We start from the raw sequence: 19,926 nt of genomic DNA on the forward strand, positions 1-19,926 counted from the left end.
CTGCATACGGACGAGATGTAATCTGTCCGCTGCGCTAACTGTCGGACTCTGCTCTGTTCAGCCGGGTGTTTCGGGCCTTGATAACGCACGCGTGACGTAACCACTGAGTTATCCGAGGCGACAGGTTCTGCGGCCCCCGGGCCGACCCATTTGGTGGCCGTCTCTGGTGCCAGTTTTTTCGACAGAGATCGTTTTCTAGGTTGGCGATTCTTTCGAGAGCAAGCTCGGCATCCTCTCCCAGTCGCATGATGGAAGCAGCTCAGTCTCTTACGGTGACACCATGTTACTGAGGGTATTTCTTCCCAGTGGGCCTAAAGAAGCTTGTTTAAGTAGATTTTTTTCCTTGGGGGGAGGGGGGGATTCATTGAAGTTTCGCAATGTTTGCCGAGTGCATTTAAGATCCTGTCTGAGTGGTTTAACTTCAGATAGAAATACGGGGCCAATCCGCAGCACACCCGCCGCCAATGACCCGCCAGAACCACCCTTGCTCCTCTTTTGCGAGACGGCATCGGAGCTCCCTGCTCGGACGGATTTGGATGGAGGCGTGATGGCACTCGCTTGTGAGTGGCAGCATCATTTTCACGCCGCGCAGCTTCAGAGCACAAGAAGATGAAATTGCTCCACTTTGTCCTCTTGCGACCTTTGCGTTACGCAATTTCAACTTAGGTAGCTGCCTGAACGCTAAATTGCAGCGTCAGACTCAGTGGGGATGGGGTCTCCGTGCAGTGTTGCATGTACACTGGAGGCAGGCAGTACACGCCAGCAGCACAATGTACAACAATGATGTCGCCTCTGGAGTTTGTTACACTAGTGGATGTGTATTAGAGGTAAGGATAGCGAGTGAGATATTTGCACCAACACGCCTCATGGCGAGTTTGAAACATTCTGTCAGCTGGGATGATATCACACATTGAGTTTATTTCCCTCACATCGTCCTCGCTGTCACTAACTCGCATGTCTTCCTCGCACAATGCAAGCAAGACATGAGTGTTACTTCTGCCTCATCAAAATTTGAGTTAGCACAGCTTGCTTACTTGTAATCGCCTTTTACCGTCTGGATCAACAATCATATTACTACCTTCACAATATACAAGAAGGAGGTAGTCAGACGCTTGGCTAAGGGCAAGTGTGTTTTGTGGTATTGTTCATGTTATTTGTTGTTACTGGATTGACATGTAGGTTTAACCAATAGGATGGGGGAGTGACGGTGGGTTACGGGGGAAGTTGGAGGGAGCGGGCTTCATGGCAATAAAGATGTCAACCTTAGTACACAGTCTGTCTCACGCGCATTATTAAGCAAACGCGACATGGTGTCAGAAGTGGGATAAAAAAGCAACAAAACACACTGAGGAGTGATGCCAGTAGTGTCGTGAAGATGGATGCCGACACCGTGGACAGAGTGTTTGAGGGCAGGAAGCATCGAGAGAAGCCCAAGTTCAACAATCACAAAAGTGATGGAGCAAAGACACACTTCAACAGCCAGTGTAGACAGCCACATAGCTCCCAGTGCTACAAATGCGGTGGCCCACCTCATCCTAGACATGAGTGCCCTGCCAACGATGCAAAGTGTCATTCATGTGGAAGAAAAGGTCACTTTCAGCGTGTCTGTCGTGCAGGTGACAACGTGGATGGTATTGAGACTGAGGAGGATGAATGTTTCTTCCTGGGTTCTGTGACGTCCGACAAAGCTGCATGGACCGCTAACATAGGAATAATGGACACCACAATCAGGTTCAAACTCGACACCGGAGCAGATGTCACTGTTGTGTCACAGACCGATATGAACAGCATATTTTCCGGTACACGGCAGCCTGTTCTCCAGAAAGCAGAGAGGCCATTGCTTGGGCCGGGACGGATTCCGCTGGACGTGTCGGGGTTTGCCAGACTGCAGCTGAGGAGTGGAGTCAAACAGACCATACAGAAGGTTTATGTGGTCAAAAATCTGAGCACGCCCTTACTTGGATTTCCAGCTATTACAGCCCTTGGCCTGCTCAAACGTGTTGACAGTATAGATTTAGACACTCTCAGGTCGACGTACCCTAGACTGTGCAGTGGGCTAGGTGAGGTGAAACGGACATATCACATAAAACTTAAACCAAACGCTGTGCCTTTCTCACTGAAAACCCCAAGGAGAATTCCCCTGCCGCTGATGGGGAAAGTTAAGGAAGAGCTCCAGCGAATGGAAGAGCTGGGCGTCATCAGCCGTGTGGAGGAGCCAACGGACTGGTGTGCCGGTATGGTGGTTGTACCAAAGAAAAACAGCTCACGCCTGAGACTGTGTGTGGACTATACTGGCTTGAATGAGTTTGTACGCCGTGAAAAGTACATTCTGCCGTCTGTGGATCAGTCCCTCGGAATGCTTGCTGGAGCTAAAGTGTTCAGTAAATTGGATGCTAACATGGGATTCTGGCAGATCCCCTTAGCCGAACAGTCGGTCATGTACACCACATTCATAACACCCTTCGGGCGGTTCCACTTTAACCGCCTCCCCTTCGGCATCAACTCAGCACCCGAGCATTTTCAGTGCATGATGGCGGAAGTCATTGAGGGGCTAGAGGGTGTGGTCTGCCACATTGATGACTTACTAGTGTGGGGGCGGGACCAGGACGAGCACGACACTAGACTCCATGCTGTGCTCCACAGAGTGGAGAAAGCAGGCATCACCCTGAATGTGGAAAAGTGTGAACTCTCTAGGAGCGAGATGGCTTTTCTGGGTCACATCATTTCAGCCACAGGTATCCGGCCAGATCCAAAGAAGACAGAGGCTATCACGGAGATGAAGGATCCCACAAACGTAAGTGAGATGAGGAGTTTTCTTGGCATGGTCAACCAGCTGGGGAAATTCATTCCTCAGCTGGCGGAAAAAGACAAAGCACTCCGTGACCTTCTCTCAAAAAAAAACTGCTGGGTGTGGGACACGGACCAGGTTTAAGGAGCTGAAGGAGGCACTTGCTTCTCCCCCGGTGCTGGCCATGTATGACCCGAACAGAGACACTAAAGTATCAGCCGATGCATCGTCGTATGGCTTGGGGGGAGTTATTCTCCAGAAGGTGGACGGTGAATGGCGTCCTGTGGCTTATGCATCGCGGTCACTCTCTCCAACTGAACAACGCTATGCACAAGTTGAAAAGGAGGCTCTGGGCCTCACGTGGGCCTGTGAACGGTTTCGGGATTTCCTCCTGGGGAAGCACTTCATCCTAGAGACCGACCACAAACCTCTTCTCAGCCTACTTGGATCCCAAGCACTCGATCTTCTGCCGCCGAGAATTCAGCGCTTCAGAATGAGGCTCATGCGCTACTCATATACAATCATACATGTGCCAGGGAAGTCACTCTGGACAGCAGACACACTGTCACGCTCGCCCGTAAAGACGAGCATGTCCCCAGACGAAAATGAATTGATGGAGAGCACAAATATATATGTGGACTGTATCATTGAAAATCTGCCTGCCAGCCCCTCATACATAGAAAATCTGAAAGAGCAGCTCAAGGCTGACAGTGTCTGCTCACGGGTGATGGTGCTATGCAGAGAAGGATGGCCAGCACATGTCAAACAGGAATCAGTGCTGAAAAACTACTGGCTAGAGCGAGCCACACTCACAGTGGAAGACGGTTTGCTCCTAAAAGACTCACGGCTGGTAATACCTGCAACGCTGCGGAATGATGTGCTAGCCAAGCTGCATGAAGGACACCAAGGTGTCGTGAAATGTAAAGCACGCCAGTCTGTATGGTGGCCAGGACTTGGTCAGCAGATAAACGACATGGTACTCAAATGCAGAACATGCATACAAGAGAGACACAATCACAATGAGCCTCTCATGCCCTCAGAGCACCCTAAACGACCTTGGCAGAGGTTGGGGGCGGACCTCTTTGAACTGTGTGGTAAGACGTACTTACTTGTCGTGGACTACTTCTCGAGATATATTGAGATTGCACTCTTATCTCACACCAGGTCCACCGACATCATCACTCACCTAAAATCGATCTTTGCTCGCCACGGCATCCCAGAAGTAATGATGTCAGATAACGGACCTCAGTTTTCAGGACAGGCCTACGCCTCGTTTGCAGCTGCATATGGATTCAGACGTGTCACCAGCAGCCCGAGGTTCCCGCAAAGTAATGGCGAAGCAGAACGCGCAGTTCAGACGGTGAAGAACCTTCTGAAGAAGGCGGATGACCCCTACCTGGCTCTACTCGCTTATAGGGCCACTCCTCTTCAGAATGGATACAGCCCGGCTCAGCTTCTCATGGGCCGACGGTTGCGCACAACGGTGCCAACTGTTCCCTCTCATCTGGACCCAACACTGCCTGACGGCCGTGCACTGGCTCAGGCAGAAAGGGAGAAGAGGATGTCAGACGCTGCACACTACAACAGGCGCCACCGTGCAAAGATGCACAGTGTCCTGTCACCAGGAGAGCCTGTATGGGTCACCGACGCTAAGGCCTCCGGAACTGTGATCCAGAACCACTCTACTCCGAGATCTTACTTGGTGGATTTACCTCAGGGAGTGGTGAGACGCAACCGCCTGCATCTGATGCCTCTACAGGTGTCTACACAAGAGAGGATGCCACCACAGCAGCACATGACAGAGCAGGCTCCCATGTCACCTGCTGTGACACCCCCAGTCTTCCAAGCACAGACTCCCAATCCCAGAACTAGGTCTGGGAGAGCCATCATTAAGCCTGCTAGGCTTAACTTGTGAACTGAAATGAAAGATCTTTGAATTATATGTTGAGTTATTGACGTGCTATGGTGTCAAGGTTATTAAAAGCACTTTATGTTACGACGCGAGAATTCAGAAAACAGCAGTTGTTTAAATAATCCATTTGTTTCATACAAGTTTCAATGCCTAACATTGTTTTCTTTACTTGGTTCAATAGTCTGATGGAAACAGCAGTTTGCTCTTCGTTATCTTAAAAGGGAAGATGTGGTATTGTTCATGTTATTTGTTGTTACTGGATTGACATGTAGGTTTAACCAATAGGATGGGGGAGTGACGGTGGGTTACGGGGGAAGTTGGAGGGAGCGGGCTTCATGGCAATAAAGATGTCAACCTTAGTACACAGTCTGTCTCACGCGCATTATTAAGCAAACGCGACATGTTTTGCTTTCAGAATTTTACTTTAACAAATTTTAACAATTTTAACAATGAGGAGAATGAGAGGTTAATCAGCTTCTGAGGTCGGTCACAGGCGGCCTGCAAGGCCTCAAACCGCTCACTAGCGATAGCGTAGCAAGGCTAATTGAGCAGCGACTATTTCCAACCAGAATGTTAGCTCAGTCTCCCAAACACAGGTTTTTTTTATTTGAACGATTCATTTTCTGTATTTGTAACAATTGACTGTATTTGTATTCAAGTCAAGAACACAATACGGCACTCAATTACAATCCATCATTTACAATCGAAATAACCATGACAACACACACTTTGAGATGTTTTCACAAGCGAGTCTTGTTATTGGCTGATGAAGAGGTGGGGGAATAATGTCAGTGGGCTCTAATCTCAGGCTTCGAGGGGGTCATAAGCAATATCTGTGCGACAGAACAAAGCACTTCCTCCCTTTGATGGCCGCCCTGAGTTAGGAAACACGGTTAAAGTGCTCCACTTTCGGCTCATCCTCGCAGGGGAAACGTGATAAATCTACGGAGCATCAAAAAGGAAGCAAGCGACGGAGAGAAGAGGGTATGGGCTGGGCTCTGAAGCGGCATTTAAAGAAAATGTGCATCTTTTTGACTGCTCCTCGACTCCTTTACCTCTGACATTTTAAATAGCACCAAAGCCTCAACTGCTTGAAGTGATTGTTTACCGCTTCTTCTAAATGAATTGTTTATGTTTACAGCTAATGTCGCCCATCTCAGGATTTGCCTGTTGTGTTACGAAGATAATCTCTCACATCTGGATGATGGGCAACGTAATTGGGATGCAGCTGCAATGCTGCTCCCCAAACTCAAGGACACCGTATGCTTGTAATTCAAGACAAAGCTCACACACCAAGTTTCATCATCAGAAATAAACAAGTTTCAGCTCACATATGGAACATGTGAATATATGAATATAAAACACGATTTTATTCCCTATTCTCCTGTGGATAAACAATTCCCATTTAATGCTGTATCAGTCAACATGTAGGCTTGATTTACTCACCCCCCTCCCCCTCTTTTGTGTATTTTTTAGATAACCCCTTTAAATGGTCCTATTCACATCAAGGATACATTCATTCATTTTTAATGAATGAAATAAAACCTGTAAACGTTCAAAACCTTTGAGTGCGTGAAACTAATTTCCTTACTAAAGACTTAATAAAAAAGGTTTAAGGGTAACGGATGCATATATTACAGTAATGAGAAGGAAGTCTAATCCCATTTTATTACTGCTCTGCAGACTGTTAAAAGGAACCGGGTTTTAGACAGCAAGGCGACGTACAGGACCCTACACTAGTCACCACGCGCCTCTCTTTCTCCGTCTGTTCACTCCAGAGAGAAGACGACGAACCAGTTTGCTTGAATATTGATGGGGACATTCCAAAACATGGGTAAAGGGACTTATCCCTAAAAATCCCTAAGACCTTTGAGAGGAGGGATTTCCGTATTTCTGACTCCATAAACGTCACCGGTTTGTAACATGCGGCCATGCCCTCCCAGGGGTGCTTGTCTGGGCCTATTTCAGACATGAATGTATTTTTAGCTCTGACTGGTTGTCTGTCCAAATGATGAAAATGAGATAACTTCTAAATAGAGGGATGCCGTCTTCTACAGGCGGGATCAATGACTTATGTTCTGTACTGTCTAATCGTTGAGGCTCACCATGACAACTGACTCTTTGTGTGTTTCTGAACTCGAGTGGCTGATTCACTGACCTCACTCATTATCCCACAGATCAGTCGTCCCTTTCGATCCATTTTAGGAGTGTCTAATACAGACACAAACAATGCATTTACCATGAAAAGCAGAAATAAAGCTTGACTGCACAGTAACAATTTCGCATTGGTCTTTCTTGCCATCCCATCTGTCCAGTTATTCATTCTAATTCTTAAAAAAAAAGAAAAACAAAAAAGATTTCAGCCTTTGCCTTTGAACCAAGTATTCTGCATATTTAACACATGCCTGTTGTCCCAGATTCATAAAAACGCCTTCTGGCTGTAACCATGTCAGAGAATTAATGGGAGAAAATCTATAAAAAAAAAAAAATAGGAATTAAGATTAAGTGCATCTGCGGGGCCGGAAAAGTAAGAATGGAAGGAAGTAAGATAAAAGCTAAAAGTGTCTGTGAAATTGAAGTGCTCTTTGGTTTTGAAGGCACAACAATCCGCTCACGTTTTCATCCCAGCGTCCGTCATGCCTCGGAGCTCCCTGGCATCCCACTCAGCTCAAACAGTCGTCTGGTACCCGAAATCTGCACCAGAGGACCAGCCTCATTCAGGCTGCTCTCCCTGCAGATTAAAAGCACTCTCACGACTGGGTTATATTTCTGAAAATTCATAATACTTGTCATTTCTATAAGCTTAATGTAACAATTCCATGTGCAGACACAACACATAAGTGGGAAAGGGCTTTTTATAATTAAGGAGGAGGAAGGACCAGCAGTGCTGCACCTCATCTACTGTTGTTCTCATCCTCATGCTGTAATGATCAAACGCCCCCTGGTGGTTCAAAGAAGCTTGTTACGTTAGTCCCTGATTTTCTTTGTGCCATTTTTAAAACTGTAAGGTTTCATCTGTAGAGTAAGCTGTCATTTGAAAAAAAGTTGAATGTTTGAAAAATCTTTATTGTACTGGTCACTTTTACTTTACTTCACATGCTAATTCCCTTCTACTCCACTGCATTTTCAAAAAGGGACATTTTAAAATACACGGTTTTCTATTTTTCTCACAGCTGAAGACACTTTAGATTGTAAATAACACCAGACATCATGGCCGATCAAACATTATCCATTGTTAAATATTTAATCAGTGATGTCTGGCAAGACATGCCTCACGGTTACAGGTTCTCCTGACACGGGTGTGCGGATTTCGGGGAGTGGCCTGTGCCTGAAATCGATAAAGTTTCCTTGATTTTTAGATGTTTGAAGCCGGCGGATGCTATCAAGGAGCCCGCTCACCGCCTTGGTCAGCCTTTCTCCTGGTTGGGACTGTGATTGTGTCCAAAAGGAAAACTGAACTGTGCCTGAATGTGAAGTGGTTTGTGTAAATGGAAAAGAGAGAAGGTGAGACGATCAGTTCAGGCAATAAATAGATGTGGAGGGGGGGGGGGGGGGGGGGGGGGCGAAGCAATAGTATTAATTAAATACTTTAAAAAAACATTTTGATGGCATATCACAGTTATGCATATCTGTTTAGGCGACGTGGCGTCGTAATGACAAGCGGACCGTTGATTCATCATGGCTGCAGGGGGAAGATAAAAAGCTATTCGTCTCCACCCTCTGCACAGGAAGCTCACGATCCAGTGGCATGAGAGGGACAATGCGGACGTCCATCGGTTTGTGGATGAGATCACGGGGGTGTGGCGGCTCTCGGCATTGTAGTGTGTGGTGGAGGGATTTTGGCTCGGCAGGGGAACGGACAAAGAGACGATGGTGCACTCAAAAGCCTCCATGAACACAGTGTGTTCCATGAGTTCAGTGAATATCAGATGCACAGCGGTGAGGTCCAGCTGGACTGATCCCGTCAACCTGTTTTCCTGAACGTGGCCTTCACCTCACCTGAATGTGTAAGTGTTGTATTTGTACTTTTAATTAAGTACTCCAAAGATCTCAGTACTTCTTTCACCACCGTCTACACGTCTACATCATTTCTATACCATGCCAACCCCAAATACTCCACATCAAACTCTTTTCTTAGAACCAGTAACAGATACTATTGAAAAATAATGGAGTGGCTTAGTTTGGAGAAAATGATTGTTATCTGTTATCATTGTAAACCATGTTTCGTCACCCCCAGTTGCTGTAAAGCAGCGTCCGAAGACTGTCAAAGTGCCAAATCAATACGTTCCCAGATGAAACACATGAACCTCGGGAGGGTCCTTTGTGAGCCTCATCACTATGTCAGGCGATATACCCCCGACACTCCCCAAAGAGGCCTTCTCATGCCGGAAACAAAAGAAAACCTGTATGTAGCCAAGCCTGTAAAATCAGAGGCATAGAGGCCTGTTAGGCACATCAATCACACGAGGCACCGACCCGCCACGTCAGTGAAACCGGAGACGCCTCTAAAGTAGGCCATCAACAATTCATTCTGATGCGATAGGCCTCCACCTATCAGGTGTGATGCCAAGTCTTCTGCAATCTTCTACTTCTACCTTTACAGAAACTCACCCCGGGGCCAAGATCCCACGGATCGCTCGGAGGAAGCGCGTGGCTGCGTGCACGCTTCAAGGCGCCGTCATTAAGTGTCCCCCCTGTGTGTGAGTGGCACGGCATGAAGAGGAGCCAACAGCTACTACCGCAAGCTACTGAGCCGCAAAATATCAGCATTTTCATTCAAAAATAAAGAAGTCTGCCAGAGAGTGGAATGATCAGTAATTTATTGTTAGGGTATAAAACAAGAAAAGGCTACAGTTCCTGCCATCGTTTTATAACACAATCACTTTTTCAATTGGTCCGTTTTCTACTTCCGTGCATTGACTTTCACACTTAAATGTGCTTCATGCATAGTGCACAGGGTGTATTTCACAACTACTAAGTGAATAAACCAAATGCAATTGGCAGTATTCATTGACACCACCCCCCCTCCCACACACACACACACACACACACACACAAAATACGCACATATTTGCATTATCAAATTTTCTTATAATTATGGATTAATTGGTTTATAAGACAGATAAACATGGGCACCACATCCTCCTAGATCCCCAAATGTGACCTGACATCCCTCAATCCCCTTATTTGAGCAGCTGTAGTCATTACATTTTTTTGCTTGAAAATGCACTTTTCCAATCGTTTGAGTTCCAGTCTCAAATATCCAAGGCATTTCTTTTCGTAACGTGTTCTTTTGTATGGCTTCTGTATTGGAATGCCTGATATTTTACAGATGTGATTGTGTAAATCACCGGTGAACGAGCACGAGGTGCTCTTATGATCTTTGATGTTGCAGCTGAAGCACCGGTTGAGTTGAAATGTGCAAATGCTTCGAGAACTTGGTTGAACATTAGCGCTGATATTGATCATGATTGGCACCTTATTCTTGTTTTTATTAAAGGGGTTACTGTGGTTTATCACGCAAAATCAAGATTAAACAAAATGGTTAGATATCTTAAGAAATGCACTTTTCTCTCCTTTTTCTTTCCAACAATTAAGAACAATACTGCTCATATACTGTGATTAATATAAAACTAGAGTGTGGGAAGCTTTATTCAGCACCAACAAATAACCGACATATACCAAAACATCCCACAAAACAACTACTTTTTACTCATTTTTTACCCTTCTTTTTCTACAGATTGAATAAAGCGGTGCACAAAGCAAAAAGAACACCTAGAAAGTGTCATTTCTCAAATGTGGACATAACTGACTGCATTTTGAAAAGTCTCCACTTAACGTTCCTTTCACCTCAGTGACGTTGCAACGTCTTAATTCTTGTTGCACCCGCCGTAGTAGCTAAATATTGTGTTGTCTATCCACCTGCGGAACTTGGACACGGCAGTGTAGACTCCGGGAAACTGGGCGTCAGCACATCCTCTGCCCCAGGACACCAGGCCGTAGACCCGGCCCTCGCACACAAGCGGACCCCCAGAGTCCCCCTGAAACGACAGCAAAAGAAGAAGCGTCCCTCAGGGACGACCCGTTCTGTTCTGAAGAGCGAACTTACAGAGGATACGTCTGGTGATGTTGTAATATTTCACCAAATGTGTGTTAATCCACAGTCGAAGTCCAATAGTTTGCCAAACGTTAAAGTGCCCTATGATCTGGTGTCTTTGACATGTGGTTGCCATATAAAAAAAAAAAAACGCCACCGTCTATTTTGATTTGAATTATTTGAATGACTTTGTGTTTTAAAATTCTGTAAAACACACAATATATTTCTGATCAAAATGGCAATGATTGAAGGGCTAAACAAACACAGGTCAATGTGAAAATAAAACTCAATGTGGAATTATTTAAATGATTATTATTTACATCAAAGTTTGTTTGTCAAAGCTTAGTACGGGACTGACTAAATTATGTTTTTTTGTTTTGTTTAAATTCACAATGTAATGCAGGAGAAAATATGTTTCCTTTAAAAAGAAGTTTAGTTCTATGAGAACTTACTTTCTTATTCTACAGGGTTTGTCGAATCTGTGATATATTACTGGCATACTATTAGCCATGCATCCATGTCCAAAGAGCGTCTTACGTTGCAGCCGATGACCTCTTAACGAACTATATACACCGGAGGGACAGGTGTAGTGCATTGAACCCCCCACCTGACAGGCGTCCTTCCCACCGACCGTGAAGCCGGCGCACAGCATGCTCTCCGTGATGAGGCCGTCGAAGGACTCGCTGCGGTTGCACTGCTCCGCCGAGACGACGGGCAGCAGGACGGTGCGCAGCGTGTCGGGGATCTGCCCTCCGCCGGCGCTGGTGTAACCCCACCCCGACACCCGGCACACCCGACCCGCTGCCACGGAGGCGCCCTGCCGGGGCAGCAGGGCCACGGAGACGTAGCCGTTCAAATCGACCGGGGCCCTCAGCTGGACAGACGGTGGAGAGTTTGATCATTATTAAAGGCCTCCCCCGAGGGGGGGGGGGTGTGACGGGTGGAGCGACAGGCCTCAAAGAACGGTGGGTTTGCACCTTTATGAGCATGATGTCGTTGTTGGTGGTGGTGCTGTTGTACTCAGGGTGGGGAAACAAAAGCTGCGGAAGCATTTCCTGCTCCGTGCCCTCGTAGATGGTCAGAGAGTAGTCTCCTGCCACTATCATCATTTTGTCTAGGCTGCAGAAATAAAAAGTAGATAAGTCACCAAGTTGCAAACGGTTCAATGGTTCATCTTGATACGTGATTGACTTCAAATGAATTCTTTCGCACAGGCCAAACTCTTTGTAAAGGAAAGAGGAGGCCTTCAAAATAAAGTCATCTAGTTAAGGTAATGACATTTTCTCTCAATATCAACAATTTACCAAACTGCCTAATATATTAAACTGCCATTTGATATGGCTCAAAATTACCGGATCGTGTCATGAAACACTGTAAACAAGCCTGTTATTGTCGTCTGCAACTTTCCTTCAAAAGGCTAAATCAGGACACAAGGTTTTACCAACACGTTCTCCTGTGAAGTTACAGCGCTTTTATTTTCAGCGTGCATCAATCAAGAGAAGAAAACATTTTCTCACCCTATGTTACAGTGTGCTGCAGTGATTACCCAGTACTTATTTATCAGGGAGCCCCCACACAAGTGCTGACGCTGCGTTGTCTGTATTGACACGATGTACTTGATTGAATGTGGCACTGGCGCGTATCCTCCCACTATACGTTGCCCTGGCAACTCTTGACCTGCGACACACACGGAACAATTATGACCTCAGAGTGACTCGAGAGGGAGAGAAACACACATGACGGTCCAAAGGAGTTGAAATATTATTACCGCAACTGCATGCTGCAACATCAGCAGGAAGGACAGAGGAAACAACAGCTGACATCAGTGCACAGACCGAGTGAGAAACAATCTCATCTCTGAGGGGCATTGATTCAACGTAAATCATTACTCTCCGCTGTAGATGATTCACCCTATTCTTCTTTTTTTTTTTTTTTTACACTTTATACTTACATTCAGAGGATAATTGCTATACTTTTAACCCCACTACATTTATTTGACAGTTTGACACTGACTTGAAAAGACTGTACATTCATACTACGTGATGATCATGTGAACTATTACAGAACAAATCATTTATTCTAAAATTCTAAAGTAAGATTTTATTGAATTATGTGTATTATTATGTTACAGAAATCTTAAAAATTGATTTATTTACGCATCATTTCGTTGTCAGTGTCTCATAAGTTAATGCACCCATCACTGAGGCAGCTCAAGCTACACTGAGGTCACATTTCCAGTGTTTTTAAAAACTAATTTCACTGATTACATTTGGCTCATTTATGTCACGGATTCAGTATTATTACACCATCAGAATTCAAAGCTTGAGGTCCTTGGACTCACGACCAGGTTATGGCTAGATTCCTGGACCTGGGAGTATCTACACTGCAAACTCAGCGTGCTACGTCACAGCAAACGAGAGCCATCGTAATGCCATCGGAAATGAATCGATTCCCTCTCGTTGACACCGAGCTATAATTAGCAAAACCGTAACCCTATCTATTCAGTGCACACGGGCCGGGTGAGATGCACGCGAGCATCAGAACTGCAACGACCTAGAAACTGAGCTTCGCACATTGTGTCCCCTTATGTGGGTTACGTGAGCTCAACCGAATAGAATAAATGTAATAACGTGCGCCTTTTGTTTGTGGCACAAACTGCTAAAACGGCATCGCAGCGAGTCAATTGTAAGTCATTTATTGCTTTGTGTTTAATTTAATTAGCTGCCATTAAACCAGAGAAATGATCTTTTTTTTTTTTTTTTACATCCTCTATCTGCAGTATTGTGAAATTGCACAGTCCCAGATCCCAAAGATCCATTCCAGATGCCTATCAGTGTCTCCTTTCACGTGTTCTTATTCCTCTTTGTGGCATAACTGTCACAAAAGGAGGTGGTGGCCACAACGACTTATTGTTGTTGTGTTACTCACCTTTTGATTTCAAAAGCTCTTTATCTAGAGGTAAATCTTTGATGTGGAATCAAATCGTTGTTACGGGAATTGATTTATTTTCTAAAGGAGTTATGGGGGGGGGGGCATATCTGCTCTTTATTAGATATTGGGAAGCTTTGGTGATAGAGAAAATAAAATAGACGTGATTAATGGCCAGATGCTCCACCAGATGAGCAGCCACACAGATCACAATGTCCATGTTACAGGAGCTGGAACTATTACTGCTGATACTTTAAACCTAGTCATTTGCATATTTAAAAGAAGAATATCACATTTTGCCATTATAAAATCACTTACAGGAGGGCTTGATCTTAAAAAATGATGCAGTGTTCAAATATGAAACTCAAATATTGTATTTGATTTTTTTGATTCATGCCAAATCTGCACTCCTCCTGTTAACTCTGTGAGAGTGGTTTATGATTTAAAGGCGTGATTTCATAAGACATGTCCAGAGGAATTTGGTTGGGTTGAAACCTGGCTGTGGGGCATCAGGACTGCCAGTGCCACTGCTGAAAGGCAACACTGAAAACATGCATACGAGGGACGCCGATACCATACTAGATACACATCTTGCCCATTTAAATGCAGATTCAATTTATGGACCCTTAAATAGAATTCATGAGTATGCATCCCGACTTTGATTTGGTTGTAAGCCGGGCTGCTTCAGGCATGAATAAACTGTAAAATAGAGCTAAAGAAGCATACTCACAGTTTATCGCCAGGACTTCAAACAGCATGCAGAGGACTAAAGGAGGCCGGCCCATGGTGAGACAATGGGGAGAGCAGTCAACCCTCACAGCCAGGAATCACCCGTGTACTGTTTATCCAATCTGAACCAGAGGCCACACACCTCCGACTCTCGGGTTTCTTATGCTTCCTTAGTTCCTATTTCCGTTTCCATGGCCACGTCCCTTTATCCTGGACAAATATATAATTGAAGAATACACAGTACGGCTACACGTCTCAAATCTTAAATGACTTACTCAAGCGGTCCTGGTCTTCTTCGTCATTGTTTATTGAATTTGCCCAGTTAACTGAAGGTCACGCGTAAGGTTAAGCGTGCACTGGGTTTCTTGCGTTGCCGGTTTGATCCTCCACCGCTGTGACGATGCAGCGCTGTCGGACGTCCAACGGTTGACACTTTGCAGCTGGAGATTGAGGCTCAACTTATGGATCACATGACCTGCTGAAGGAAAGGGAGGGAGAGCCGGGGAGAGTCTCTGCGTCTTTATCGCCGTAACATTTCCTCAAGAAGGACCAGTGAGGGTCGGGTCTCATTTTAAAATGGGAGCACAGCTCATGCCCGGTGCCGTGACCTCTGTGGAGTTCCCACACCTGGCTGGCTCCTACACACCTCTGTCGCCCTCAGTGTCACTGATAGCTCTGCTCTCACAGCCACAGGGGTAATTCCAGTACCTTTTTTTTTTTTTTTCCCAGAAAACCAACTCTTCAGTCCACGTGCTGTCGTCGTAGCACGCGGCCGCCAGCGTTCTCACGTTCTGCCTCGGCCTTTAACCTGTATTGTGTTACGTCGGAGTTGTCAGAGGTTACAAACAAAGAGCGTCGAGGACGGCAGTTAATCGGTGTTGTTTTTAATTACAGACAAACAAACCAACAGCTCATAAAATCAGTTAAAAGATCATTAATTTACTCTGCGAAAACATGTTCGCTGGCAAGGAGACGCAGAGGTACTCCGGGTCTCCAGTGGTAAACGGGGGGTGGGGAGGGGGTGGTGCTGATGTGTTATGAGGGTTTTACTCTTGTCACTTCTCACATGATCAATAATCTAATGCCTCTTTGAAAGAAAAGTCCCAAAACAATGGCATAATTTGCGAATAGTTTTGACCAGAAAGACCAGTGGGAGGCACAAGATAACTTAATTGGTTACTCTAAACTTGCCATATATGTGACTGGGGGTGTTAACGATTGTCTATCTCTATTATTAATATCATTTGTTGGTATTACGTATTTTTGTAAATATAAAAAAAAGTTATATTTTTCAATTGAATCAATGTTCATACACATCTCTGGTTAACATCTTTAACAAAACCTGGGTGCTGCACACTCGTCGCACATTGATCCCAATGGAGGGAACTGAATGTACAACCAAAAGTGATGCACGTGATGCTTAACAACAAGGTAACAACAAGGTTATAACAATCATTCCGTCCATGTATGGCGAAGTGGATGACCGCCGAGAGGCGTTGCCGTCCAAAACAGTTTCAAATCCCACAACAAGCGCTCATAAAAAGCAATGATACTTTAGCTTTGTCATTTTGTAGGTCACTTTCATTGAAGCCGCCTGATATGGTAATAATACAAAGAAGACGAAAAGATCATTTCAACAAAAGATCTGGAAAAGGATACTTTGCTCTATAAAAGGCAATTGGACAGCACTGGTCCCATTAGTAGGACATACTCTGATGGTGGCTGTGTTTGGGTATACAGGTATGTAGAAGGCGATTTTAATCTTTAATAATTAACATTCCGAGCCGTACCCTCTATCACCAGTTTACTTGTAGAATAAAGGTAAAAAATGGAAGCATTACCCTTCATTTAGTTTACATTTACAAAATGATGGGTATTCAAGAGTAGATTAGATCGGTAGTAATTATTTGGCCGTTGATTTCAGAAGAAACGTTAGGATATTCGGTAACTTTACAGGACAACATTCCATCTACAAAATGCCTTTTTGTGTCATTCATTGTCTACGAGGGATCAACTGAGAGGAATAAGTTCTCCTAACCTTGACTTGCAACAAATTTGTTTTTTAACTTCACACAAAAACGAAAGTAATTCAATTAATTGGCATTAATTCATTATTATAATGGCTTGTAAAAACGTTTCTACATTACAGATAAGTGAAAACATGACCCTGCTACAATGCTCAACTGTGGCGCTGTTTGTGGCCGTCTCCGTGTCAGGTAAGCTTAAAAAAAAACCTGCTCAAGATGTAGAATCCCCTTTAAATTGACATTTGAAGGGAAAAAATGTATTTATCTTATATCAATATATGGCTTGCATCCAACCTCTCATTTAGAATATAAAGACCACAGAGTAATAAGAACAATGAAATAAACTTGAAATAAGTAAGAAGGCACCTTTTCTCACTGTGTTCAGCGGCATTGGCAGAAAGGATCATTGGGGGACAGGAGGTCACCCCCTACTCCATCAAATATCAGGTGTCCCTGCAGACCAGTAGTGGACAACACTACTGCGGAGGAACACTGGTGCACCCTCAGTGGGTGGTCTCTGCTGCCCACTGCTGGAGACCGTAAGTACTGACACAAGGCGCTTAATTCACTGTCAACTTCAAAGGAGGAACGCACCCTAACCCTAACAGTGAAGATGTGACATTTTGTGTTTTACTGATTTCTAAAGTTTGAGGGTTAACACTAAATAAGCCCGTATCTGTTTGCGGCCATCAGGAGAAATCTGATGAAGGTGGTGCTAAGCGAACACAACCTGAATGTGCAGGAAGGATTTGAACAAGAGTTTGACATCGCATGGTCCTTTTTCAACAACTTTAACTACAGGACATTCAACAACGACATCCTGCTCATCAAGGCAAGCGTACAGCAAAGGCACCCACCAAATATTGTGGCTTGTGACACGTGAATACCCTTCCCTCTTGTTTGTTTTCAATGAACCTCGTCATTGCTTAGTCAGCATACCCCCTAAAACAGTGTTTCTCAACTGGTGGGTCGCGGACCTGTTTGTAGTGACCTTTGCATGGGAAAAAAATAAATAATAATAAAAAATAAAAAAAATCATCCTGTGATTTTATTTTAAGGGACTTTCTCTAATGCAGCGGAGTGTCGTTTTTTTTCTCCATGTTTTCAGTCAATTAGAAATCACTACCCCCCGTTGACCGATTGATTTGGGTCGCGGATTGTCATAGAGGGGTGATGGTGGGTCCCGGAGCCAGACCAGTTGAGAACCACTCCCCTAAAAGCATGCACCACTCCTCCCCCCCCCCCCCCCCCCCCCCCCGTGTTACAGCTGGATAGACCAGCGACGCTCAACGCCAACGTCCAGCCAGCCGAGCTGCCGGATGCGGACACCCCTCTCGTTGCGAATGGCGTGTGCACGGTCAGCGGCTGGGGTGTGACGCAGATTTACTCCAGCTACCTCTCTCCCGTGCTTCGTTCCGTGGACGTGACGTCGATCCCTTTGTGCCAGTATTATTACTGGCAGATGATCACTCCCAACATGCTGTGCGCGGGATCTCGATTTGGTGGCAAAGATTCCTGCCAGGTACAGAATTCGTCGCTGCATGCGGTGCATTTAATGATTCTGCATTGCTTGATGATGCGTTTTGTAGCCGTGGTGCGTTTACTGGAAGGGACTTGAGCCCAGTTGTGGTAAGTAGTCAAAAGACAATAATGCTATTTAAAAAAAGGGATTTGCACCAAGGTGCTATAGCAGGGCAAAGACAAGCAGCAAATAACAATATTGTTTGTATCCCATTTCAGTAACTAGTATATTTATAATCTCTAATTTGCCTTTGTAATCCACAGGGTGACTCTGGTGGCCCCCTCATTTGCAACGGGAAATTTGAAGGCATTGTCTCCTGGGGTATCAGTTGCGCAAATCCATACTACCCTGGAGTCTACACCAAAGTGAGGAACTACCTCAGTTGGATCAGCGATACCATCCAATCATATAGTGATTGACAAGGTTATAAAATATTGTCAAATCAAATGACTGTTGATTATAAACACAATCTTAGGATACGCTGCTTAGAGCCAAGGTTATCAGTCATTTCTTGATTCCTGGTTTCCTAGAGATGTGTTTGGAATTCCCTGATTTTCATTCGTACATTATTCTGATAAAGAAATAAGATAAATAAATTCTTTATTATTATTGGTATCATTATTGTTATTATTGTGTAGCTGGGCAATGTGGTTCAAATGAATGACAACATAACACTGTAACTGTTAGATGATTCTGGGTCATTTACAAAAGTTGATTGAATCATTGAATCAATGAGTAAAGCAACCATACTGACATTAAAGATGAGTTGTCAAATCATAGTGTTTGAGGGTTCTGTTGCATTTTGAACACTTCCTTCGTAGTTTGCATAATTTACCCACGACTCATGGCGTTGACGGCATTACCGGTGGAAGCCTTTAAATAGACACAGATGTTTCAAGATGGAAAATGAAAATACACAAAAGCAGAGAAAAGCAGGCAGAGACTTTATTACACAACTGCTTCATCGACAACCATTTATTTTTAAGGTTAGTCCCTGGAGTAAGATGATTTTGAACATGGTCATGACGCCCCCTGTTGGTTTTAAAGAGTATCATCAGACTGAGAACAGCTTGTTTTAAGAACAGTTCTCTCCCTCTCAGCGACACTTCCACTCAATCTCTTTTGGATCGAAGAGCTTTAATTGTGTCTTGACATTAAGGCCCCTGAATTAGAATGATCTCCTACTACTAATTTGGATTTTGAGCACTGATTGAGTTGAAGTCCCTGTAACTCCCTCAAAGTTGGATTTGTCTTAATCCACAGATATTTTTGCATTGATGGTTACTGTAAAACATACAAAATACACTTGTGAGAACAATAGCGGAAAACAAATGTCTTTCTCTTGCTGAGAACTGGATTAATCTACTTATTTATTTCCCAGGATACCGGACTGTAAAACAATACCCCCTTCCGTGGTCACGTGACCAAACACCGAGGGAAATAGAACTTGGGCTAACCTCACTCGAACACATGCGAGTTAGCTAACATACATATGATCTATATTTATCAACTGTTGCATCATAGGCTGTCCATTCACAGCATGGTACGTGAGCACCAATGGTTTTGAACTGCATACGAGCAGCCACCGGGAACCAGGCCCGGCTAACCTGCACGTTGATGTGTCCTTGGGCAACCCTTAACCCAACGTTGCTCATGTAGCTGCAACTACAGTGTGTGGATGTTAAGTTACTGATGGGCAGGTGGCACCGTGTATGGTACCTCCTGTCATCAGTGTATGAACAGGTGTGAATGATGTCATGTAGTGTTAAAGCGCTTTGAGTGGTTGGAAGACTAGAAAAGTGCTGTACAGTCCAATTCACCATTACTATAGATCTCAATCGAGAACTAATCAACACTATTTTTGTAATTAATTAGCTTATATCAAATCTTCTTTGGACAAATCCTGAGTGCAGAATTTGATTT

General features: G+C 44.6%; 2 protein-coding genes across 2 annotated transcripts; one reads left to right on the forward strand and one right to left on the reverse strand.

The window, feature by feature from the left end:
* Nucleotides 1–9,865: 9,865 nt before the first annotated feature.
* Nucleotides 9,866–14,652, reverse strand: zmp:0000001088 (trypsin-3). Its single transcript, XM_037479521.2, has 5 exons — nt 14,456–14,652; nt 12,315–12,474; nt 11,775–11,916; nt 11,405–11,671; nt 9,866–10,741 (listed from the first exon to the last, which is right to left on the reverse strand). The coding sequence occupies exons 1-5, from the start codon at nt 14,508–14,510 to the stop codon at nt 10,571–10,573; spliced, it is 795 nt and encodes a 264-aa protein (XP_037335418.2). The 5' UTR covers nt 14,511–14,652; the 3' UTR covers nt 9,866–10,570.
* Nucleotides 14,653–16,182: 1,530 nt separating this feature from the next.
* Nucleotides 16,183–19,179, forward strand: LOC119222553 (trypsin). Its single transcript, XM_037479289.2, has 6 exons — nt 16,183–16,194; nt 16,604–16,670; nt 16,867–17,020; nt 17,175–17,313; nt 17,749–18,003; nt 18,267–19,179. The coding sequence occupies exons 2-6, from the start codon at nt 16,616–16,618 to the stop codon at nt 18,420–18,422; spliced, it is 759 nt and encodes a 252-aa protein (XP_037335186.2). The 5' UTR covers nt 16,183–16,194; nt 16,604–16,615; the 3' UTR covers nt 18,423–19,179.
* The last annotated feature ends 747 nt before the right edge of the window (nt 19,180–19,926 follow it).

This window comes from Pungitius pungitius, chromosome 1, assembly GCF_949316345.1.
Source record: "Pungitius pungitius chromosome 1, fPunPun2.1, whole genome shotgun sequence".
NCBI lineage: Eukaryota > Metazoa > Chordata > Actinopteri > Perciformes > Gasterosteidae > Pungitius > Pungitius pungitius.